A 27718-nucleotide genomic window follows, 5' to 3' on the forward strand; every position below is an offset into this window, starting at 1 on the left:
AGAGAGACAGAGAGAGAGAGAGAGACAGTGGTAAGGGTAAGAAACTTTCTGAAGTGCACAGCACAGATGTAACAGTCTACAAACTGAACCAAATGAGAGCGGAAAATGTCCATCCAGATTAACATCTGCAGGTGCCATCTCCGTCTGGACGTTATTCTTTCTCATGAATATTCCATGAGCGTTAACAAGGTGGCAAAGAAAAAAAATGCAACTCCCATATATAAAGCAAAACCCATCTCGTAGAAGGTCTGAGGTGACACACAGAAGTTATAATCAAAACTTCCCTCCAACCCAAGTTTACATATCAAATAAGCTTCCAGCTAAACAAACATGAGCTAGCTTGAGACCTCAAAAAGCAAAAAGAAAATTCTAAACTGGTTAAACTTTTTGTTGGGATATCCAGAATCCTCATGCGAGGAGATACTCAATAAAATCAGAGAATTCAAATAATTTCATTCATTATTTGGAAAGGTTCAAAGAGAAATTAAACTACAATTTATACCATCTCATGTAAAGGAAAACCCAAATTCATGACATTAAATTTATCACACACACACACACACACACACACACACTCACACACACACACACACACACCCCAGAAAAGCATGGAGAAAAAAAACTCCATAAACTTAAGAGTAGGGTTAGTAAATTTCTGTAAGTTCTCACCCATTTGGCCATACTCCAGTAACAATACAAGGGCTGAAGATAGCCATGACATATGTAACCTTAGTACACTGCTTGCTTCAAATAGGATTGCTCAATCTATTTATTTAAAGAAAAAGTAGGGTATAGTTTTAAGAGAGGAACTCATGCTAATATTAAAAAGATAAATTGCTACACTTCAAAGTATAATTATAACAAGTTTAAGAGAATGCATTCAATAATAGAAAAATCGATAATAGGTTAATTAAAGGACTAGTGTTTAAGAGTATGGATTTTGTATCCTACTAGCTGTGTGACCCTGGGCAAGCTACTTAACCCTCTCTGTGCCTAGTTTTTAAAAAAATCTAAGTTGTGAAGATTAAATTATTTAATATACATAGTAAGTGCAATTTAAGGTTTATATTTACTTTAGATTAATTTTGAAAAGATAGTGGAGTGCCAAGGCATCTCTCTGGTATGCCATATAAAAGTGTTAAGTCAAGCTTCTATAAATTCTTCATACATAATATTAACTATTTGGAATCCAATAAATATAAAGGCAAGTGACACTTAAACTTTTTTTAAACTAAGTTATACACAATTCCAAGTAAATAAATCTTTAGGAAAGGGGCAAATAGATTAATATGAATTAATGTAAGTGGAAAAAACAAAGGTGAAGAAAAAGCTACATATAAGCTGTCATCTGAAAGCAAATAGTAGGTATGTCCTTCCAATTAACACCATCTCTTTGTACTTCAAGTTCACTTACAACTTGGAAATACATTGTCTAGCTGAAAAGGTAACTGACCACTGCAATACTGTCTCATTATGCTATATCAAGAGAATAACATTAAGTCTTTAAAATTATATTCTTCTATTACCATATTAAAATTATAAGTACCCTCAAAAGAGAAAATAATTCACTTAGAAATCCCAAGCTCTACCAACAATTTAATACAAGAACTGGGCTAATATTCTTTACCTCAGGGTTTTACTAAAACATGTCTTTGATCTTCTTTACAAAAGATACTGAATTAAGAGTTTTACAATTAGTTCTCTATATTAAACAATTTAAACTAATTTAAGGACGTTTGCTGCATAAAGGTAAACTTTTATGCTGATTTTCTATTTGCTTGATATATAAACCTGAGTAAGAATGGAAACTGGGGCAAAACGTTACCCCATCTGAAAACTTTATCTGAGATGATTAATCATGGAAGGAAGATATTTCTAGTGGGGCATATATTGTTCAGAAATGATTAATCATTGTTGCAACAGTTTCAGCCCCTTGCGTAATGGCGATCAAGTTATATTAATCACATGCATACAGATGAAGAGGTGTATCACTTGGCAACATTAACATATTTGAGTTATTTGCATAGTAGGCAATTTTATATATATATAAAAACTTTGAGAATTACACAGGCAGTCTGTAAGATTAGGGCAATGTTTATCTTCACTTTGATTCACCTAAAGTAAGGTATTAACCCTTAGAAAGCATAACCATACTTCTAAAAAGAAGTAATCTGGTTTCTGGGAAATATTTGGAATTTACACAAGTAGGCTATCAAAATAACCCTAAATCACATTAAAACCTATGCATCTTTCTTCCTAAATCCTAACAAACCTAACTCAGACATTACTAAATACAAATTTTAACCCAGTTAATATAACAGCAGTCGATAACTGTTTGAAGTGAATAAGACTAATTTAGTTAAATTACACCTTTTCTCCCTGCCTCACCTCATGTTTAAAATTTTTATAAATTTTTTACATTATCTCTCAAACTTCAGACTGACCAAAATTCTATAGAAAAAACCACAACCCCTTTTACAACCTAAAAAAGACACTTAATAATGAACTTAGTCCCTATTCTACATACTTCCATAGACATTTCTGTGTCATAAAGAAGCACAAGTAGCACCAGTTCCAATTTTAGAATTTTGGAGACTCAGGGGCTTTCCCAAAGTTAAACAGCTACCACAGTACATAGGCCCTTCACCTTGATCCCCGATGTTTAAGCCTACATTCTGCTTGGATGTTGCTTTTTTTTTTTTTTTTCCTTTTTAAAAATTGAGGTATAATTGACATATAACATATTAATTTTAAGTATACAACATAATGATTCAATATTTGTATGTATTGCGAAATGATCACCACAGCAAATCTAGGACAATTTTTTACTTCTAATCTAAAATGGAGTGAGGAAGTTTTGCCTGGAGTTCAACTGTTCACCATTTAAAGATGTTATCAAAATGAAGTTCAGTTATTTTTCATAGAAATGTTCTTAAGATATCTAAATTACAAAGAAATGAATTTTAGTAAGATAGTCTGCCCAAACCCAATGTCCCTGTCCCTGAATTTCATTCATGAAAATCATATAAGCTAAACATAAACCATAATACTCTTGATGCTAAAATGAGATGATTTATACTTATTCATATAACCTACCTCTCTCCCCCACCCCCAACACACACACACACACGCACACGCTAAATAAGAGCTGCTTAAGATTAAGAACAGTTTTACTTAGGTGTACCTAAGTAATCTAAACCAAATTAATTCATTTGGCACATTTAAGACACTGGCCCAATAAAATACCTTTGTGAATAAATTCATTAGGAATTATAAACACTACGAAGAGAAAAGTGCCAAAAGGAAGCTGATTTTGGGGGGAGGGAGTTGTTTTGTTTTGATAACCTTTTCATCCCCTAGATTTCTGACCAATCAAATACGATCATACCTTGGGAAGGGAAATTGCCTGATGCAGCAGCTGAGCCAAAGTCAGCAAATCCTCCAAATAAATCAGTTGATCCTCCTAGAAATTAAGCATGAGAAAAAAGTTAAACTTTAGAACCACAAAACATCTGATAGCAACTTCAGAAAGCATTTGAGCACCAACTTAAAAAATATCCAATATTAGAGGCTCCAAACCCATCATAAGAGCTAGTTTGTTGATCTAGGTTTTCATGTCACCATGTTCTCTTTAAGTTATCACAGAGTCTCTTACTTTCTTCTGTTCTATATCTACTTAGATAATTAACATTACAACTATGGTTAAAGTTACCTCTCACTTAATTACATGAACATACATGGGATGCAATTTATCTAGCTAACTATGCTCTTTATTAAGAATCTTCAAAGGATACTAAAACCTGGCTAAAATGGTGCTGGGGAATAGGAGAGTCACATAATCCCAAAACATTACCCCACAGATTACTTAGCAAATACTTGGGGTCGGGGGGAAGCTACTTTGACAATGGAAAAATTCATGGATACCACCTTAAACAAGTGATCAAACTTGATGCCACTAATAATCGAACAAAGTAGTATTCATGGGCCTTCTAAGGTAAGGGGCTGAAACTAATAATCGAACAAAGTAGTATTCACGGGCCTTCTAAGGTAAGGGGCTGAAAAGGCGATCATCATCCATGTAGAAAGTCCTGCCAAAAATATTTAACCTGAATTTAATCATGAGTGATGAGTCAGAGAAATATATTGAAGATATTCTGCAAAACAACCCTTAAGACTTCAGAATATGTCAACATCATAAAAGACAAAAAAGACTGGGCTGCTCTAAAGGAGCCTAAAAAAAAAAAAGACAAGTAAATGAATTGCATGGTCCTTGACTGGACTCTAGATTTTAAAAAAAGTGCTACCCTAAAATGACATAATTGAGACACTGGGGAAATCTGAATATGGTTTATATATCAGACAGTAATGCTGTTTTAATGTTAAATTTCCCAAGTATGATAATTACATTGTGATTATAAAGGAGAATGTCTTTATTGTAATGAGATACGTGCTTAGGTATTTTAGGAGTAAAATGTCATGCATGTTTGCAATTTTTCTCCAAATGGTCCACAATAAACAAACAACAAAAAAGAACTAGAGACAGAAAGAAAATGTGGCAAATTTTATATGTAGGTTTGAAAAATTTAAATTAAAAAGTTAGGGGGAAAACTTTGTTTACTCCATGAACAAGCAAATAATTGCATTTTGTTTATATGAAAAAATAGCTTTTTGCTACTTGTAGACTGGTGTTTTTAAAGGGGTGAAATCCAAATCATAAGACTGCAAATCAATCTCTATGTGCATTACATCACATTCTCATACAAAGTTTTATTTGTAAACACTACATGGGTAAGAATATTTACTTTCATCTACAATTTGAACAATGACATTAAATTTTAATATTCCATCTCTTCCAATTCAGTTAGCAATGAAATAGCAATAGCCAAAGTATCTGAAAACTTAAGTGGGTGTCCTTAATTTTGTTTGTCCTTAAAGATTTTACCTCGTAAGAGTCACAACCTTAGAAGTCTAGAGCGGCAGTTCAATTATGGTGCTTTTAGTGTTATGCGACCATTATATAGGTTACATCACAGCTGCTTAGCCTGCAGTGCTTAGAAACTAGCCAGGTGGGACTGGAACATCTGGGTTTCACTCAAACACCACCAGGGACAGCTTCCAACATCTGGTGCCATTTCTGAATTGTCTTATCGCTGCAAGACATTCTGCCCCATCTGCTACACTCAACTGGGTTAATTAAACTAGAACCATCTCCCTTCTTAATAAATGGCCAGCAGTAATAAAAAGAACAAATCAGTTTCTGATACATGTGTACTTGGTATTTCTTTTTAATGCACATTTACTGTAGTCAACGTTTAGCAAGCATAACTCATTCCTCATTCCTCCGCCTCATCACAGACACCCATATTCACATACATCCTCACTCACCGTGAACTAACTGCCACCAAGGCCAAGGTTCTCCACTCTTACCAACACTACACCTAATACATCTACTTTTGCTTTATCCAAAGGATACTATCACAGTGATTTGTTTCTTTCTTCTTTATAAGTATATACATCATGATAAAATGTGACATGGGGCACAAAAGATCAATGAGCTATATTTTTAAATTATTTGAACAAGACATATATTAATAAAAAATAGCAGGGAAATGAATGTTGCAAACAGTTGCTGCTTCATATTCATAAGTTGTCTTCTGTAATGTTGCTTCATGTTAAAAATATTGATCAAAGTATACTGTTAGGTAACAGAATGATAGTTAATCATTTACTGTAACATGAAGGGATTTGAAAATTGGAGATTATTTTAATTTGCTTTATCCAAGCAGTGAATAAACATCTATTGTTATGCCAAACATGTTAGAAATTTTCAAATCTTACCCAGTCTGGGCTAAAAGAAAATTCATGTTGCAGATAAAAACACAGTACTGTAGATCACAACTTCAAACTGGGTGAGATATTTTGTTTTTGTCATATCCTGAAGGTAGTATTTCAGATAATTACTTATTTTGGTTATTCTACTGCTCTACTTCTAACACCTAACCTGAAATTATACTAGGTTCCTAACTTACCTATAGCAAATATTATTCCACTCCATCCATACTAAAAGGGGGTTTGATTTCAAATGACTAATTTAAGGACACTGGGAGTCAAGAATGGAAACACACACACTTAAGTATTTTACAGATAGAAGCCATCTTTCCTTGAAAAGAATTTATTTAACTTTTCTCTAATCTTCTGAAGTGCCTCAGATTATGCTTCTACTTGTGTTTTATATAATGTGAGCTTCAACTTTGAAAACTGTCTTAAAAATCTCTTTATTACATTTAGGAAAAGTTTCTCTCTCCTAGGAGGGATTGTCCGTACCTCTATGCAATGATGTTATTCATACCAATGCCTTCAATTCAATAGAAATTTTCTACACTTAAGCATTTTCCCAGATAACTTCTATCTAAGGGAATTTAAATAAAAGAATCTACCAAAAATTGCTGCATGTGGAAGGCTGCTAAATTTCACAAGAGCTATCCTTCAAGATTCCCACATGAGAGCTGTCATTATAAATGAACCATTTCCATCTGCCTTTTCAAGGCAGCAAGGAGGTTATTTACAATCACCAGCTGGGAACATGTACTTTCCAAAGCTATACGATGAACAGGAAAAATAGAACTGAACTAGACAGTGCTTAAGCTACAAATGGAAATTTTCTTCAACAAAAAAATTTAATCTCGATTCAACTATAAAAAAACTTTTGCATGAAGAATTCTAATACTTAAAAATTTTAAAAATGACAAAATGCCAATAAAATTGTAAATATATGACAAAAATTAATATATGTAAAATGCTTTTAAAAAAATCAATAAGGATAAACACCCCAATTAAAAAAACTGAAAAAGGATATGATTAGACAGGTTACAATTACCTATAAAAATATAAAAAGTATTCAAACTCAGTCATCAAACAAATGCAAAATAAAATAAAATACTATTTTCTCCTTACCAAACTGGAAGATTTTGAAAGATGCTATTTCTCTCCTTTAAAATAGAGAAAATTTTGGAGAAAAAAAACCCAAAACAAAACCTAATGTCCAAAAAATAAAATACTGATTGGTTAAATAAATTATAGTGTATCCATACAATGTTAAGATTATAAAGTGATTAAAAGGTCTGTAAAAGAAAGCCAACTATCATAAATAAATGGTCATAAGATCTTAGTTGAAAAGCAACTTAAAAAAACCCCCAAAAAACAAAAGGAATATATATCCTTATCTAGAAGCCCAAAAAGGATCTGCCACTTAAATGCTTAAATAAATATTTGACTGAATAGATAGAAAAGGTATGTGAAAATTAACTTTATGCATCTAAGTTATGGTAAATCACTTGTTTTCCATCAAGTTTCTAGAATGAGCATGCATTACTTTTAATTAGTGAGAAGAGAATATGTTAAAATTTTTTATTTTTTTGTACACTTGGCTTAAATTAGAGATAATTCCATGAAAATTCTAATACATAAGTTGATATATTAAAAATATAACAAGGTGGTTCATATTCATGTAAATATCCTTAACTAGCTTTGGTGATTACTGGGTACAGGCAATAGGTTCAAATGTAAATATAATGAAAATTGTAGGTTGGCTTTACCTTAATCTTTAAAAAATTTTTTAACTTAAAAAAGAAATCTAAGTATATTCTAAGTCATGTAACGTCTTTCTATTTGTATTCTTCAACATCATTTATTGTACTAGAAATAACAAATAGGATGTCAAACAAGACCAAATTCCTTAATTACAAAGGGACAAAGGACACAATGTGGACTTTTAAAGAAGTGAGATATACTTAAAAAATGAGATTGTATGGTTTCTGGCAGCCTGTTTCTAATTGGTTTATTTTCTAAATACTTTATTATTTTTTTAAATGTTTACTTAAAAATGTACTATATGTGAAAGTCATCAAAATATCACTTGAGTACAGATTTTCAAAGAACATCACCACACTAGGACATTTATCAAGATAGTCTCAAGTAAATCTTGATGAATAGGTTTCACATGTGCTTTTAAACTTGGTTGATAGTCTACAATGATTTTACCACACATACACTTTTGAAGTTGCTAAGAAAAAGGATGTAATAACACATACAAAAAAGAAATTCTGAACATTTTCTCAGAGGAGATATTTATCTGCTGAGCGGTACAGATGCCCTATCTGCTTAGGTTTACAGTTCATGCCCATATATTACCTACATGATGGTACTATTATAAGTATAGGCACATCTGGTAAATGACACCCAAATGGCATACCAAATAGCAATACTAATATGGTAAATTCCTAGACTTTCTCATGTGTAAGTGCTAAAGATTTAATATCCAATTTTTTCCACTGCTGAATTCAATTTCAAATATATTACTAAAATATTTAAGTAGAGGTTTGAGGCAATGAAATTTATGTAGTGATTGTAGTGGAGGTCTGCACAAACTGGTTAAATATACTGTTTCAAACAGGAGATTAACTTTAAAAAATAATTTTGATGTCAACCCACATTCAGTTGTGGTTTTTTGGGTTTTTTTTTTTTTTTAGAGACTATTAAGATAAACATTAAGGCAAGAAACCTTCCAGATTTCATTTGTCTCAATTACTGTATTAATATTAATTGCTACTTCTATTTAATTAGTCAATGTACTGTTTGCACTGGAGAAGAAAAACCACTCAAAGGTTTCTTGCCAAGCAAAGGAAGCATGTTGGTATTTAATAATTCTCTTTGTTCAAAGCAGTCTTGATATCACTGAGGAAAAAAGTTACATCCACTCATCTGACCTTCCTAGTTATTTCTTCTCTGATTGCTCCATTAAAACTTTCCACAGATGCATGAAAGGGGCTCTTTAATATTTAATGCCAGGAAGTCCAAAATAGTTGATATTCTATGACAGTATGTCTGTATTATATGACCACATGCTAACTGCTAGTTAATACTACAGTTAAAATCTTAAACGGGGCCAGCCGAGTGGCGCAGTGGTTAAGAGCTAGCTTGGGATGCCAGAGGGCCCCGGTTCGGATCCCACATATGAGGGCCAGTGACACTGCCCTCTACAGCTAAGATGCTGAACAACAGCTCAACTTGGAGCTGGGCTGCCATGAGTCGCCGGTGACGGTGTAGGCTGCATCCCCTGTGGCAGTGGGTTGCCATGGGCTACCGTGTGTAGCCAGCAGCCGCTGTGAGCGGCCGTCCAGAAGCCGGTGACTGATCTGCCTCGCCCGGGAAGAGCGCAATGATGGTGCCAACTTGGGCCATTGAAGCAACGTCCTCCACAACTAGACTGAAGAACAAAACGACAGCAACTTGTCTGTTCCCCTTCCCCGATTCCCCAATGCTGTTCCCTCCCCCAATTCCCCAATAAAATCTTTGGAAAAAAAAAAAATCTTAAACGTACAAAAGGCACATGAATTGTTAAAAAACTAATGTAGTTGTTTGTAACCTTGGGCATGACAGTTCAAGAGTTTAAAGAATAATTTTAGGAACAGTTTTCAGTTACAGAAAAAAGGGAATGGGAACTGAAGAATTTTAAAATTTAGGTTGATTCAGTCATTGAGGAGGGTCTAAAAAAATAAAGAAATAAAAATGAAATAAAATAAAAAGTTAGGTTTAACCAGATACCCTATAAAGTTCACTCCTAGTCCAAGAGTTTTATGAGTAGGCAAGAAGAAAATAATAACAGGAGACTTTAGATTAATTACATGTACTATAAACTAACTCTGAATGAAAAGTAATTTCCATTACAGACTGCCACTAAAATACTAATGTAAATATTAAAACAATTCAGTTTTTAAAAACCATTACATACAACTAGGAACAATAGATTTACTTTGCGCATTACTTATACGCCAATCTTGCCATCTATAATTTAATATGAAATGAACTTTAAAGAAATTGGGAATGACTGTTTTTAAACAGAAGTTTTATTTCTTAAACTGTTTTGACTAGTAGCACATGAGTTTACCAGAACTCCATAATCACTGGATGCAACCTAAAATATCAATTTTCTTGAAAATAATTTATAGGGAATGAATCTATTGTAGCACATACTGGTAATCAAATAGAAGAAAACATTAGTCCTACCTTGAAAAAAATCTTGGTAAACAAGCTATTCTTTTGCTACAGCCTCTTAAACTATGTCAGGTAGGTAGTTACATACTTCCATGGCATGCTCCTTTCCTCAAAAGCACTCTGCATGTTTGTAATTAGATAACTGTTTGACTCTTTGATTAATGATTACTGTACTTACACCACTTGGCCTTCCTGTGAGGGCAAGAACTCTTTTTACTAAGCATTATACCTCTAGCACCCAGACCTGTGTCTGGTCCAACAGATATTTGTTGAATAAATTAATAAAAAGTTGAAATGAACTCTAGGCATGGCTGATGCTAAGAGCCAGAATTAAATTTAGAGAAAGGCAATAAAATGGGCAGAGCAGTATATTTTACTTAGAGAAAGCAAAGGACCCAAATACTCCGTGCTAAAGAAATTAAGGAGAGAGATTATGGAAGTACCCGTCAAACATTTAAGCACTCTTCTTCCTTTTTCAGGCAATTAAACAATCCCCCCAGCCCTAAATAATGCTCAGGGCTCACTACTTGCACATTAAAAAGAAATCCAATGCAAAAAATTGTTATTTTTCATTCTATCTTTTATTTGACATGAAAAATTACTCTGAAACCAAAGTTACTAAAAAAGAAAAAAGCCAATGTGGAAGCTTACCTGTTGATTGGCTGGTGCCATCAAACAGATCAACAAGGTCACTGGATGACTTACTGCTAGGCACTGAAGTCTAAAACACACAAAGAATAAGCTTAGAAAATAAATATCTATTATTTTTGTCTAAATCTGCTCTATTCGTCTCTGATTTCCTGCTTAGACACAAGTACCTGTAATTATATTAATAGGGATAGATTTCGTTTTCTGAAAAAAACAGAAGTGGTCTTGAATCCTTATGGAAAGATGGTATTTTTAAGTAATTCTGTTCCCAGCACTGTAAAAGTCTGTTTCCTTAATTCACTTTTTTTCTTACTGCATTTCACTCTGGAAAACATACCTTCCAGATCCCACTCAAATCTTAATGCTACCAATCAAAATCATTTGAGAAGCATTAAAAATACATACGCCCTACCCCCATCACAATACACTGAGTCATAAACGCCCTGGATGGGATCTTGGGCCTGTACAGTCTTACAAAGCTCCCTTGATAATTCCAATACCTAAAAAGGTCTTAGATCCACTGGGATAGAGGCCAAAATCCTACCTAGTTCTAAAATTCTACGATTCTGTGAACTTTAGCAATGCTGTTTGTATACCATATAAGTCAGTATAACTCTGTCGTTTGATATACCTTGACATTTAATGTTTTGTATTTAGTTCCCAAACTAAATTATGGGACTGGAGGTGTAGTATGATTTTCCCTTTCTCCATAGTCCCAAGCACTCTGACGCGTTTGTGCTGTACGTTCAATACACACACGCTAAATGAGAACTGCTAAGCTGCAGGGAAACACTGTGAGTGCCTGGGCTTGCTAACTGGAGGTCTGAAGATTAAATATTGTATCATGGTTCAAAAAGGACTTGAGATTGAAAGAGATCTGAAGTAGCTGAGTAACTATTCAAGAGCTTTGGCCTTCTAGACATTTTTTGTAGTAAAAACAAAATCAAAAGCTTACACTGCAAATATAAAATATTTATGGCAAAATGAGATATATTCAGGCCGTACTACAAATTGATATTTAAAATCCTATGAGATATAAAAATCTCAATTTATTGTTAAAAAATTATACCATTGGGATAATTTTCTTCATGCAACCTTAAATGAATTTTCCATAACAGCCATCGTGTATTTGGGTTTTAATTGTTATATATCTACCAGAGCCTGTATAACCATCAGTAAGCTAAATGTATCCACGGCAGGGGAAATCGAAGATCACAAAGAAATAACAGTCATTTTCCCTTTTTAACTACAACTAAAGTTGAGCTATAATTTTGAGGTTTTCATCAAAACTTTAGAGCCAATATAGGTGAAATTATATACCAGAAGGTATTTGGCAGAAGTTGACAAAACACTTGTTCTCGTCACTAAGTAAGACTACCTGTATTTTTAGAGTCATCTACGATTTGCAAGGTACATTAGAAAAATGCTTTCCTTAGCTTTTAGCTACTACTTCTGATGCAAAGATACAAGTCAGGTCAACACTAGTCGGGGGAGAGTGACACAACAATTCAGTCTTTGGGACAAATCTTCCTCTTCGGCAGTTTCTGTCCAAAAGACTAGCTTGTGGCCACATACCCAGTAGGTGAATGAAAAACAAATGAAGAAGGTGTAAGTCAGCGCGGCTGCTGATCAGTAGTGACCGCCAAGCAAATAAGCCTCTGTTTGGAGGCACCATTTCTATATTAAATGAGGCCATTTCCCTATATCTCTACTTGGTCCTCTTTGTCATTTCTTACACCTTCCAAATACTCCCACTTTTCGCTTAGTGAATCTTGTGCTTGGTCACCAGCAGTGGTGTCTAGAAGGAAGCAGGTGTACTACATTCTGACTCACGACCTTTCCCAAATCAACCAAAAGTGTCATTTCCACTTTCAAAGAAAGTGCATAGACAAGCATTCAGCAATTGGGCAGGTTTCTTCCCCCAAAGAGATTTCTTATTATTAATGACTCTAAGTAATATATGCCAGATGATCTGTAATTAATATGATTGCCTAGAAATACCTAAGCCTACTAGAATTACTTTTAGTAATTACTTACACAGTCATTCTAAAAGTAATTCATAAGAAGAAAACTGTGTATAATGTATAAACTTGTGCCGTTCCCACCTTAACTGAAGACTGAGGCGTGTGAGTTGAAGCATTCTGATCTGGACTTGCTTTGTCCCCTGTGTAATGCGCTGCTGCTCCAAGATCAATAGTTTTGGAAGGGTTTGCTGTGCGCTTGTGTCTGGTTGTGGTGGTCTCTGTGGCCTGTGTGATGTGGATATGCTTTGTCGTCACCGTCTCCTCTTCATCTTTGAATTCACCTTTGGGAGATCTGCCTCTTCTCGCTTTCTTTTCCTCATCACTGTCGCTAAAAGATATTAAAAATGAAGCAAAATAATAAGACTAGGGATTATTTTAAAATGGAGTCCTCAGTGAATTGAGCCAAAGAATTTCAAATACAGTAGCTCTAAAATTCCATACTTTGACTATCTGACAGGGATCAATAGAATGTTACCTAAGCTATCTGAATAATGACGTGTGTTGGGGGGGGAAGTAGGAACCTGACAAATTCCCCAAGTAAATCTAAAACACTGTTACAAAAAAGTATTTACATAAATGTGTACAAATAAAAAATGTCTAAAATAATTCAAGTGCTTATTATAGATTTAAAGCTTAATTTAAAAAAATAGCAGGATTATTGTCTTATCAGAATCAACTGATGAGACCTTGGGAGCTCCAACATTGCATTTGACGACCATTTTCTTGAAATGGATTGTGTGCCAACGAGTATAGTTCCGTTTACATAATATAACTCTGTCAGACTCTCATGTTCTAATACAACACATAATAAAATGTAGAATTTCAATGGCTACCTTTTAAATATTGTCCTAGCTGACTTCAAATAATTAAAGCTCTAATCTGTAAATGCAGAAAAATAGGAGGTAATTTACTTTACAACAAATTTACTTTACAACAACTATACTAGCTTTTACTATAGTATCAGATCAAATTTTTACGTAACTATGAGAATTGCTTTACAGAAAACTTAAATATATTTTAAATTTTTGAAATAAATTTTTCAGGCACATCCAAACATTTTTTTAATGAGTAGAAACCTGGGTTTTTCATATGCTGTGAAGTAAAATGTCAATACTAGTCTGTTCTCCGGTAATAAGGTATTGGGTTTTTTTCTGGTGCAAATAGGACAGAGACAGAAATTACCTGAAACATGTTCCATTATCTATATTACTTAATTTCAGAATAGGTGGTTTAATTTCTAAATATTCTGAAATAAAATACTTAGAATTCTCTTTAAAACTATTACTATTATTACTGATGCAATTTAACCCAGACTAAGCTAAAACAATTTCTCCTTAAATATAAACCATGTTGGAGTTCTTTAATTCCAAACTGGTCTAAATCAAGGATCAAGAAGAACGGCTTCCCACACAGAGCAAAGGGGTTGAGTGTATTTTTATCTACAAGCAGTTTAGGGAATCTACAAGCTCTGATTAAGTGTTTAAAAAAACTCTTGTCACTACGTAATTTCTCAGCAACAAATGACCTAAAGATTCCCACCACCAGTCCTATAATTAAACCGAAAATTTCTTACCTTCCTGATGTCCAATTTTATTACAATACAAATAATTTCTTTACAAGTTGCGAATATAAACCTGACTAGCACCCAATGAAGTGAAAGCCTCATATCTGATCAATGTTCAAGAATTCCTGAATCTAGTAATGAACTAATAAGTCTGGAATTCTGCTAACATGCCCAAGAGGTCACATGTAACTTTGTTTTAAAATCTACTCTTCTCTCACAAATACTCCAAGATGTACTGGGTTGTCGGAAAAGTCATGACGCAGTTTTGCAACGAACATAGAAAAAATACGTCATGACTTTTCCAACAACCCAATAAAAGTCCCTGGTGTGCCCTTTAGTTACTACGATAAATAATACACACTGCATTTTCACTGTTTTAAACCTGAATACTCTATGTAAAAGATTTAGGAACTCTAGCAGATCCTGCCTTAGAGCCAAGATGAGGGGGGAAAAAAACAAAGGAGGAAAAAAAAGGAGTAAGACAAAAGCACAGAAAGAAAATCTGAAGGTGGAAGGGCAAAGGAGAGCAAGCACCAACACAAGAATGAACACAGATGTCTACCGACCCACCTGATGCCCACCTTTTCTCGGGAAATATCAACAGAATATATGGCCACTATGTTTTCTAAACCAAAATAAAAATGTAAACACACAGGTCACAAGAATATTAATGAGGGAAAAAACTGCACAGAATATTTAAAGTAGGCGCCATTCCCCAAAGTGTAGTATTTACTATCACATGCATACTATTTTAGCATAAAAGAGCTAGAAATATAGTTATAAAATAGATATATGTAGTCAAAATACTAAAAATAAATTCTAGCTCTTTAAAGATTATATTCCAGAAAAAGTCTTGAAAAAGATAGGAATTCTAAGGATTTAATAAATATGGAAACATACTGAAAAGACACTAAAATATTGCAGAACCTGCATAGTTTCAAAATATATTTTTAGTTTCACTTTTTTGCAATTACACCTAAATCTGAACTATTTTTTCTTTTAAAGAGATGGTACTTAGTTATAAGGACTCACTTGAAGACTCGGTTCCATCACTAGCTATTACTCTAAAGCAAGTTCCACATAGCCTGAATGGGCCCCAGGTTTTACTTCTAAACAATAAGGGTAAAATCCTTGCTTTAGCCTATCTAATAGTTACTGTGGGGCACAGATGACAAAGATCTCGTAAAGCCTGCTTTGCAAATTAAGTGCTACGTACACTGCCCTTTTAACCTGTAGAAAAACTAGTTTACAGCTATACTTGTAGGAAAAAAAAATAATAATGCAATTCCAAGTATTGTTCTATATAAAACTAAATAAAAATGTCTTACTATTAGAGAATGTAGTTTATGAAAATATAGGTCTATGCTCAGAAACATTTTAGTTCAAAAATCCATTTATATTTTTTTCCTGGTATACACTGGCAAATAATCTAATGGAATGTCACAGGAGGAGTTAAATTTTAAACCCTTTAACTCTTGTTTAAATTTAATACAATAAACTTCTTTATCCCTCAGCAATATCTTAGATCTCTGGATAATCTGATGCTAAAATGTAAAATGAGCTTTGAAAGTTCTTACTGAGAAAAAGGTAATTCCAATAAATGGTCAGAATAAAAACATACAGGAAATGTGATCAATTTTAGAAATAAATGGACAGACAACATGGAAAGTGTGTTAGTACTAATTTCAAATAATGTTTCACCTCGCATCTTAAAAATAGCCTCGCAGTGCTCAAATGAGCAGCAAATATACTACAACTTCAACAGTACAGAGAAGACTGGCATGGCCGCTATAACTATTCTGTATGTTTCTATAGTGGTGGGTATTACGCATTTGTCAACCATACAACAGAGGGAACCCTAATGAAAACAACAAACTTCAGTTAATAATAGCATATCAATATTGGTTATCAATTGTTAATAAATGTACCACAGTAATACAAGATATTAGTAACAATAAGTGTGTGTGTGTTAAATGGCAACTCTGTACTTTATGCACAATTTTTCTGTGAACATAGAACTGCTCCAAAAAATAAAATCTACTAGAGAAGAAAAGCTCAACTTCAGATAATGATAACACCCAAAACAAACAAACAAAAACAACAACAAAAAAATCAGCTGCGTGAATTTAGCACCCTCTCCTAGAGGGCCAGAATACAAAGTGTTAATACCTGCATCTTTCTGGAGAGTCTTCTCTATCTTTCCTCCGGAACTTGCTGATGGTGTCATCAATTGTGCTTCCAATTTTATCACTCAGTTCACCTAATTTATCGCTGAATGGAAAAGCACTTTTGTTTTTATCCCACTCCTCATCCCATTTTGATTTGGGCTCAGGATCATATCTTTCACCTGTATAAAGCATTAAGAAGAGAAGCAACTCTAAGGACATTAAATCCAAAAGGTAGCTACAGTTCCTATTTCTGAAGCTCTTCCTCATAATAAAATAGTTTTCAAAGGGAAACAGAAAGCTCCCACAGTGCTGAATCAACACAATTACAGCAAGGCACAGTGTGCAGTGCCAGTCATTAAGTGGCAGGAATGCAGATTCAAAAGCTTTTGTTTACGAAAACTTACACAATCTTAATGCATTGCATAGCATATCGGGAAGTTCTTAAAGGCTGTTGAAAGGAGTAGAGGTAAACAGAAAAACCAACACAGGCTATATAAGCAAAGGAGAAATGGAAATCTTTTTGTTTTTACAAAAGTCACTTAATGCATTATATTTCATTCCTGTCTCTTAATGGTTTTTCAATTGTTAGAAAAGTAATGGACAGTAAAGTCTCTTAAAAAACAAACTATAGGAAACACCATTCTGAATGCTATATGTCCCAGTATGCTGGAAAGACTCATAAATGTCATTCTTTAGTATCAAATTAGAAAAATAACTAATTGGATTTCATGGCATGAGAAAGCACTTTTAATTACTATAAATAAGAAAAGAATATTCTAACTACTAAAAGCTATATAGGCTGTTATCATGAAACATGCTTCAGCAGTTCAGAACAGTAAAGATCTATTTAAACACCCAGACCAAACATATGCTGGGACTAGCAGAACCCAGGGAGCCTCAGTGTGAATTTGAGAATGAAGGGAATAGATCATGGCAGTGAACAAAAACCCCAAAATATCAAGATCTGTTTTAGTCTTTAACCTTGAGGTCCAAAGGAGAAAAAGGAATTATAGGCAATAAAGGGAATCTTTCCATTTCCACGTCTATGTTCAAACTCAGCTTAACAGGCAAAAGTAGAAGATAGAGAAATCGCATGAGGTTAAGAAGAAAACACAGAAAATTAAGGCAGGTTGGAGAGAAAATCCCTTTTCTCTTTTTCCTCTCCATGGGCAATGAGAAACAACAAAGTAATCCAAAGGTGGCTACCAAAGCTTGTTTTGAACTTTGGCTAACAAATTCTGATGGCATACATGCCTTTTGGTGAATTGCCTGCTAAAACTAGTCAGAATTTTCTGTAAGAGCTTGGGGATTTTCAATTGTGTCTACTAAATCTGAAAGCAACTACCAACGTGAACAGAACATGACAAAATGAAGCTTTTTAGACAAAATTGAAACCTGGATGGTTTTATAAAAATAGGTGGTTTTCCAATGTGTATGTACATTCCAATGATAATGTGATGAACTAGACTTGGAACTCTATCTCTAATGCAGATGCTGTAATTAGTTCAGTGACTGATTCTGAACACTTACTATTCAATTTTCTAACTTTAATTATATACTGTGCTGGTAAAAAGAGGGTTACAAGCAAACAGAATGAAAAAATAAGTTGCAAATAGCAATTTCTACACAAAAAAACATTAAATTGCTATAGCTATTTTGAAAAAGTTAAAGAATAAAATAACTAGTTGGGCGAGTAATCCAAAAACTTCTTATTCCCCTAGACAAATAAAAACTCCAAAACATACTTACGTGATTTAAGAGAAATATTTTTGCCCAATTTAAGAACTGACTTTTATGTGATGCTTAGACATAAAAGAAAGGCATTTTTCTGCTGTTAGAAACATCCTCTAACAGCTAATTAAGTGCGGCATTTTTCCTTTGAGGGCAAGAAAGCAGAGGAGCAAAGGAGTGAAGATATCATTTTATAGGTAATCACAAGACAATAGGAGATTTTTACAGTTCCAGTGAATGAGTTATGAGTTCTCAGTACAACCCACATATAAACTCAGACACGGGTGGGGGAGCTGGAGAGCCCTGCTATGCAGCCGGTATGTGCCCACGGCACTGGCCTGTCTATGTATGCAGACAAATGACCAGGGGGCTGTTCCAGCTCCGGAAGACATGCGTCCAGAGACGTGCGGTGAAAGAGAGCTACTTTCTGTACCTGTTTCAAGCATCTAGTGATCTATTTTAGGTAAACTATATTATTACATTAAAAATAAACACGGGAGATGAATGTTCTAACTGCTCTTAAATGTGTTCGGAACAATAAAGAGATAGGCCTAGATGAAAAACTGATGGTATTGTCAGTCACCTTTTTCTCTGTCAAATTAATGCACTGCTTAATTAAAGGAAGACACTGGGGCTGGACGGAAGCTTATCTATTTTTGGCCCAAAACAGCTAAATTGGTTTCAAATTAGGAAGCTCAATCTCTTAATCAAATTTCATTATTTTTATGCTCTAAATGGTGAGTTGGAGAAATCCTATTTTCTTTATTAGAATGGTAGCCCCCAAAAGGAAGGGCATATATATGTTTTAGCTTCTGTATATGAGCTCAAAGTTTACAGTCATTTAATTAACAATTAGTGGTTCAATCATAGTCTTGAAGCCACCCAAGTGAAAAGTACAAAGATTCCTAAGGTCCATGTAATAGGAGCCGAAAGACATATTACACGTATTTTAGTATTCTATGTATTCCTGAAAAAACAGCATTGTGGTCTTTTGTATTCCAATGATTCTTAAAATATACCCAAGAAGCTAATGGCACCTTAGGCCAGTCTGTCTGATACTCACTGTATCTGAATCCTCCAACACTGTCTGAGGAAACCCCAACATATTTATCTTTGTTCTTCTTGGCTTTCTTTCGCTCTTCCCGAAGTCTGTCGTCATCCTGGGCAAATTCAACCAGTTCTTTCACCTTCTGGCGAATATTTATACCTTGATCCTTCCCATGCTCATCTGTGAGGATGGTAAGGGAGAAACAAAACTTTAAGAATTAAGTTAACGTGTGTCAAACCCTTTAACACAAAAAAAGGCATGAAAATTTCACCATAAGAAACTGATTTCAATATTTTAGAATAAAAAGAGGCAAATTGTGCTGATAAATTCTGTCATTTCCTCATCAGCAAATTCTAAGTTTCCAGATGCAATTTTGGCTCCTAAGGGCCTGTAATGGTGCTGTGGAAGACCAAGTAAAGATCCACTAAAAAGGATTACTAATGATGACCATATGAAATGGACTTATAGCCACGTATGTTGTTTTCTTTTTCGAGTTATTTGAACAAAACAAAACAAAACTCACTTGAACATTTTAATGACTGTAAAGCACCCAAATGCCTTGGTTTCCCCAAATACAAGTTTGGAAACACTAATTACCAGGATTTAGTGTAGCAGAAAAACTGAATTTTTAAAGTGCTTTCAACTGAGGTATGCTACAAAATGAAATGTGGTTCATTCCGTATCCTCTTTCACATTCAAAACACACTCTGGCCCTGCTGCCTTTGCACGGTAAATATTATTTGGTGGGAGGAAAAAAACCCCAGCTTCAAACAGATGTGTGTGTTTTGGAGCTCTAACCTTTTCTTCCCATATGATTAAAGCTATTCCTTTATGGACACCACAGGGGACCAGTCTCCAGTGCATATTTTAATATAAACCCGAACACTCATGTTGTGTTGGTTCTGTTGTTATTAGCCAGTCTTTTCTGCGAGTTCTTGTCTTCACTAATTAATACTCTAGGGCCCCACGTCTTGGATTCTGCACTCGTCACACAACCAGCAACAGTCACATTCTAATTAGAGCGGAGAAGCTTCTAAGCTGGTTCAGGTGACTGACAACTCCAACTACTGTTTTAATTTGCTTATAAGGGTTTTTCTATTGCTCACCTACAAAGTGGTAATTTTCCAGGGATCGCAAATCATAAATGTGTTCTCTGGCACTTGTAACAACACGCTCTGATCCATTCCTTATGAGGTAAGCTAGGAGCAGCAAAGACTGTAAAAATACAAAGCACCAAATGATTTAACGAAATAAATACTAGTAGAGCTTTGGCAAATGGTTAAAAAAAATAATTCCAACATTAGCAAATGAATAATCTTCATGTGTGTGGCAAAGCTTCTTTACCTTCTATTAGACTATACACAGTCTAAAACTCAGATTATCAATTTGAAGTTCCTCTTATACCATGCATAGTAAACAAACTGTCCATGTATCAGAAGATTAAAAAATACAAATCTGCTGTTAAGAAATATTTGAACGTATGATATAAATGAACACTAAGCTTTAGAAAGCTGGCCCAAAGTTTTCACTTTTCATTTAGGCATTATGGAACTATGAATTGTTAGAACATCAGTTTAAAGACGACAATTGCTTTAGTAATTATATGATCCCACAGCATTTTCCACAGGTAAAATTTAATTTGGGGGATTAATGATGTGGCTTTTGTTTCAAACACTGACAACAAATAAAGAGAATAAAACCTTTATGAGGTTTCTGCTTGGGGTGATGAAAATGTTCTGGTATTAGATAGTGGTGACTGTCGCACAATTCTGAATACACTAAAAAATCGTGAATTATGTGTTTTGAACTTAACTTTGCTTGAAACAAATTTCACATCAAAATGATTAGATCTATGAAAATTCAATTAAGTTGGTTTGAGGGGCAAAAACCTTCATCCTATCAAGAATTCATTCTTTAAAAAAGTAGTTTACTCAAGGATTATTTTTTTAAAACTCTAAACACCAAAAATATGGAACTAAATAAAGCACTGATTTTCAGCCCTGAAAGCCAGAAATGGTGTTTTCAAAATTTCAAATGTAATATTATATACCATTTAGAAAGTATAGAAAAACTTATTCTGAATAGCAAGAAAATATGGTGGGAATGGAAAAACAGATGATTATCTGGTTTTAGATTTCTACATTATGTGAGGAGATCAGAACTAAATGAAAGGAATCTGATGAAGAATACATATTTGCAAATTTAAAATGTTAAAATTTTAATGTTTTTTTTCTTTAATTTCATTTTAAACTAACACATTTTTGGTACAGAATACTGTGATAAAACTGTTATAAATTAGGTAAATTTTTATGCAGAGATGACAAACCACATAAGATTATCACTTTTATCTTAATTGCGCCGAGTAAATATGCATACTAGTATAGGTTCATTACTTTTGAACCTATGCACAAATGATTTTAGTTGGAAAATTTTAACACAGAAAAATAGTAAACATTTAGAAGTATTAATATTAATTTTAAACATTTTACATTGAAATAGTTGTTTATGGTGACTAAAAAACAGAAAAATAGCAAATCTACTTCTTTTACCTGTTTTAGGATATTCTAGTCTAGGATTTAATATCCTTCATAATCACTTATGAATGTACATCTTAAAATTTCGAGCAGTTCTCTTCAACATGTTAGAGAAAAACAGACTGATGCCCATACCTTATAAACTCTTCTCCAATTTTTTTTGTTGTCTTTTAACATTCGTGACCAAAGCATGTTCATAAGTTCTGGAAATTGTTCATACATAAATGTAGCCCTGAAAAGAGAGTAATTTTCCTCAAGAGTTTGCAATATGTTAATTTTGACAGTAGATGGCAGGCTTGTTCTAAGTTAATGTGTTTTCCTAAAGAGCTTAAAAAAATTAATAAGCTTAATTAAAAAAATTTAATGATATGCTTCCTTAAAATGCTTTTTTCTATATTTTGTATAATGTCTAGCACATTCATAAGCCCCACTAATTAATATCATATTTTACAAGCCCTTCATTCACTGGCATAGTGGTCCAGATGTTTACCAGGGAAAATTTTTCATAAGTTTATTTCAAGTTATTTTATACACATTTGTCAAAAATTCACATGGTAAGCTACAGGAAGTCTCTAAATTTCACTGAAAAAGAAAAATTTTGTTTTACTTTTCTGAGCTAATTTTTAAGGGGAATGGACCCTGCATAAAACTTCCTTCATTAATATCTGAATGATTATGCAAAATTTCTATCTGGCAGCTAAATGGTTTAAAAGTGAAAGCAACTTTCACATTTCCATGTAAAGATAGTTGGATTCTTTCTGCACTGCTGAGTCAAATTATCACTTACTTGGCAATCTCTCCCATGAGTTGCCCAGAAGGTCCCCAAGGATCGTCATTCGTTGCTTCCCGAACCTTAGACTCGATCTCTGAATAATTCATAACCACATTGGTGCTGCAAAGAAAAAAAAATGCACGCACATACGCACAAAGATTAGCATCAAAACTGAGAAACACATGAAAACTTAATAATGACACTACTAGGTATCCTAATGAGATACCTCAACAGGGTGGGAAAGAAATAATCTTTTGTGCACAAGTTACCCTGAGGACACTATACAACACATTTAAGTTATCTTTAAGATTTTACTATCCCATTAGCTTTCAAGAATACAGATAAAGTATTATAATAGAGCTGGCATAAGTCTAGTAAAATATGGGTTTGGGTCAAATTAAAAAGAAAATTGGACATGCTGGAGTTTATTATATACTAAATTATCAGTTTTCTGAACAGAACTGGTTCACATGCAGTCTTAAGTTTTTAGCTTACAGAAATTCTGTAAATTAACTGGCAAAATAATGTAACAGCTAAACACTATATCATATTTAAGAAACGCAATGACAAATAAAATATAACACTCAAAATGTTTAGAGCCATTGTGAACATTTAACTGTAATCCCTTAGTCTTTTTCATTTATTATATATATCATATATATTTTCAATGTTACTATATAGTCACTGTAACCCTTACTTTTAATGGCTACATAATAGTCCATCAGTAGATTGTATGACAATGTATTTAACCTTCACTCAAAAGACTTCAGCAGTGGTAAAGAACATGAGTTCCAGGAGTCAGAATTATATGACTCCAATCACTTACTTTGTTTGGGACTGTTGCCAAAACTATTTTAATTATTTTAAACTCAAGTTTCCTCAAATGCAAACTGGGAATAAATACGAATAACACTAGCTCAATGGGTCATATCAAATGGTACTTAATTACTAGCACAATGTGTGACATATAGGAAGTGCTCTGTATATGTCAGCAATCATCATCATCACCACCTATTAAGAGAATCTTAAAATATTAAATAATATTTTTATAATAGGAAAGGATTAACTTTGAAAAGGGTGACTTAAGACATGAGATGGCAAACTTGATTATTAAAGCAGAATTTCTCATGCTTTATGGGTTTAAGAATTCAAAGACATTCTGAAAATGTAACATATTATACTAGTATGAATTAATAAAGAAATACTGTGACAGTAACATACTATACTAGTACTAATGTGACTTCTAAAGCTCCAGTTGTTACTGAACAGTTGTTAAACAGATGCTTGTGAATATGGTAATTCAAAAATCTCCCACTTAAAATGAAGTCTTAGAAATAGTGAAAAATCAGAATTCGGTAACTATTACTTAAATATACCCAACTTTTGCTGTATGGTTTTACAGCCATCAAAAAGTCTATTTTTTAAATAAGAAAGGTTGAAAGGTTTGATTAAAATTGACACTCAAATCTTTTTCTCAGATATAAAGAAATATAAATTTCAAATTTATTGCAAACACTTTAGTTTCTTTACCTTTAAGGAACAGACTAGTTATAAACAATTTTGGGTCAAATTTTAAAGGAACCATTATACATATAAATATGACTTGTCAAATCACAGACTAAATTTGGCTTCTAGATTTACATTCAGAATTCTAAGGAAGTTCTACTAAAGAAAGAAAGCAAATTCCTATTACTTTCTTTCAAATCTTGGAGAAAGCTGCCTCCTAAAATATCTACTTTTTGGTAACATAAATACAAGTTATTTCCCTCGGATTAAAACTAACACATAATCTCCACTGCCTCCTTCAAAACTTAAGACTATTAATGAGTGAATTTACACAAAAATCCACTAATGATTCTATTGATAATAATTTTATGTATAAATAAAAAGGAGTAATCTGATTTTTTCCTAATTTTGTCAACAATGGAACCAAAATAAAATCAAGGTAGCCAATGACAGATTTGGAATTTAAGATGACACAAAATGATGAATTCCAGAATGCTTTTGTTTGTCTAGTGGCTGAAGAATGCATGGATTAGGCAGTTAAAAGTGTCAAAATGCAGCTGTGGGAACACACAATAGCAATTAGGATTATAATTCACCCAAGTATTTCATTCCCAAGAATACACTTGAAATCTGTTTGCACTGTTTAATTTGTTGGAGAACAAGATGAAAGAAGTTAATCTCTTAGTCCATGTATGTGAAATATTTTCACTAGAACCTTCATAAATGCTGTAGCTTTCAGAACACTACTTTCCTTGTTCAAGCTACAAAAGCCCATGGGTCAAATGAGAAAGGTCCTGTTTCCATAACCCTTCACAAAATTTTTAGCCGAAGGCCTGTGTATTTGAGTACTGTGTGTTTAGATGGAGAGGTGGCAGAGAGCCAATAATTTAAGAATCTTATTTCCTTGGTTTGAAAAACAATGGGAATTATATAAAATGACGACTTGCCATTAGAACTGACTCACAATATAGTTATAAAGTATATCCACAGAAAGACATGGCAACGGTAATAACAAAAAATAACAAAGTTACAAGACTTCCATGAAGAGAGTCAGGCTACATTTTAAAGCCATTTTCCAATGAAACTTGCTTTCAAGAACTGGAAAGAAATCTCTTAAGATGAGATCTGATGGCATAAAGAATTCCAAAGCGAAGTATTTTTAATCTGCACTTAATTCAGAAACAAATGTAAACGAAAACAAAACACTGTATAGTTTGGCCTTATTCCAGGTCATTCAAAAATAACTATTTCTAAAAAGGTAGATATGGCATTTTGATCCTTCCTTTCCCATGTTTTCTATTGCCCTCAATCCATACCCTACCCACAATTCCGGTGACCTTTAAAAAAAAAAAGGTGAAAAAAAAAAACCTCCTTGCCCCCAAAAAAGGAAAGTTAAAAAATTATATCCAGATGTGAAAGGAAAAAAATCGCTTCTTTAATTCCAAAAACTTCCAATGATTGACACAAATGTTTTAAGAACAGATATTTCAGACACTAGAGGGAGCTCTCTCATCAGCTTTTTAAAACACAAAATTCAGACAAAGGTCTAGGGTCTTGTCCTGCAAACAAAATTAAAGGAAATTACTAGGAATGACCAGAGTGAAGAATATAAGAAGCTGCTCATGTTCTGAAGATTTTATCTTAAAGCAATATTGAATGACTGCTTTTTACAAGGATAAAACCCACAATTAAAATCGTTTGTATTTATAAAACTGCTCATTGCTTCCACAGTGCTTTTACACTTTCCTATTTGTGCAAGACAAAATTAAGTCCCCAATGAGAGTTCCTAACCCTGGACACCCACCACCACTCACACACTGGATCCTTAATGCCCACTGCTAAGTTCCCAGCCTCAAGTCCTGCACGCATGCTGCTGTCTGTGTGGACACAGACAATGTTCATTTAGTCAAAGGTTGATGATTCAATTTGTAAATTATTAATGTTCATTTTCGCCCTCCTCTTTAGTCTCCATTTCCTGCTTACTTCACCACTCACTAATGATAAAATATCAAGTTATTTTACTTGGTATTAGTTTGGGTCCAGGTTTTAAAGACAAAATTGGTTGAAAATAAAAGCTAAAACGGGGTTTTTACTTACAGATGGTCAAATGCTTCTAATCTGCATTAAAAATTATCAGTAAAATGATTGACAAGAAAAAATTTTAATAGTCCTTACTGACATTTTTTCCTGTCAAAAGGTCAAGAATAATATGTTTTGCTAAAACAAAACCAAGAAAAAAGGTGAAGTATGGGTACAATCCAGTCCTAAGTGCCAACAAAGGAATAAGGAAATTGAAGCAGACGGATGTAGTAAGAAGTATTTTTCCCAGCTTGCCTTTTTAATTTAACTAAAAAAAAAAAAAGAGGGAGTTTAAATGGGTCTGTATCTTTAATATGGGTTCTTTTTTGTTTTACACTTATTATAAAGACTTCATTCATTTCAAGATCAGGAAAATATTTAGCAGTATTTTCTTTAAAACTTTAAACTTGTATTTGCCATACACACACGTAACTTACATTCACACTTAGACACAAAGGGTCAGAGACACAGAAAAACAGAGGCAGCAAAAGGCAGAGACAGTGTTCAAAGCAATGGTTTTAAATAATTGTATTTTTTTCTTTATACCTTTATACCTTCCTGATTTTTCCAAAATTTCCCCCATGAACATTATATTGTAACCAAGGAAAAATTATTAAATGTCATTAAAAATATAAATCAAGTATTATATCATCATTAACTCTATTTTAACTATAGAGAAATAAGAATCATGGTAGACCCACATGAGTACCATTTATTCTTCCAATGTTTAATCAGGCTAATAAGTACAGCAAACTAGTACTAAACTACATGTGTACATGCTGAAATATGTATATCAAGTGCTATGTGTGTAAAACGGAGGGGAACAATTTAAGTACCTAATGTTGAAATTAACATGATTTTAAAAAACTATTAGGGAAGAATGATTCCTGACATTAAAGCCTATATTTAAAAGTTACTTTTTAATCTTAATGCCACAAAGATTTCAGATGATGCTTTTATGATGTATGTAAAATTATTATGCTCCCTGTAAAGTTAATCTTTAAAAGAAACTTTTTAAAAAATAATAAAACACCCATAAACTGAACAATCAAGTTTCCTGAGGTAAGAAGTCACTTTATAAGCCAGGAAACTTTTTTTTTTTTAAATCTTTCTAGACAAAACATTAGGGAAATAGTTTCAAGAATACCTGCTCTAAAGGCTTGATAATGGGCCATGGGATATTCATTTTTCATCAGGAAATGGTCTTCACCACATTACCCTTATTTGCAAGCTGAACATTTTACAGATTCAGTACTCATATTTTAAAACCAGGTTATATGTTATTACAGTCCTGTGAACAGTATCAAATTTATGGCCAACAACCAAGAACTCTAGTACTCCTAAATTCAACATACACATAATTTTCATTGTTAGCAGAAAATCTGAGGCTGTGTAGAAATGGTGTGGGGAGGTGGAAAAACTGATTCATCTATTTGGCTGGATATTTACTACCCATCAAAAAAAGTCTTTTCTTGATCTGAAAAGGAAACACAAAGCAATGAAAAATGTCTTACTTGACATGAGCAGTGATTTAGTAGAAGAGTTAACGCTGCTAAAGTATTATATTTGATTATATAGTGTCTTAGTTATA

The 27718-nt window shown here is 33.4% G+C and overlaps 1 protein-coding gene across 3 annotated transcripts in view; it reads right to left on the bottom strand.

Moving 5' to 3' along the window:
* CLINT1 (clathrin interactor 1) overlaps positions 1-27718 on the bottom strand; it is a 65079-nt gene that overhangs the window by 5179 nt on the left and 32182 nt on the right. For all 3 annotated transcript variants that reach the window (XM_019653985.1, XM_019653984.1, XM_019653986.1), the window contains exons 2-9: positions 22558-22662; positions 21906-22002; positions 20343-20451; positions 19252-19416; positions 16459-16636; positions 12807-13053; positions 10705-10774; positions 3389-3463 (exon numbers count right to left, since the gene is read on the bottom strand). In XM_019653985.1, the coding sequence (XP_019509530.1) occupies positions 3389-3463; positions 10705-10774; positions 12807-13053; positions 16459-16636; positions 19252-19416; positions 20343-20451; positions 21906-22002; positions 22558-22662 (1046 nt within the window). The remainder of the gene's footprint in view (positions 1-3388; positions 3464-10704; positions 10775-12806; positions 13054-16458; positions 16637-19251; positions 19417-20342; positions 20452-21905; positions 22003-22557; positions 22663-27718) is intronic.

Source organism: Hipposideros armiger, unplaced genomic scaffold (genome assembly GCF_001890085.2).
Source record: "Hipposideros armiger isolate ML-2016 unplaced genomic scaffold, ASM189008v1 scaffold_211, whole genome shotgun sequence".
Taxonomy (NCBI): domain Eukaryota; kingdom Metazoa; phylum Chordata; class Mammalia; order Chiroptera; family Hipposideridae; genus Hipposideros; species Hipposideros armiger.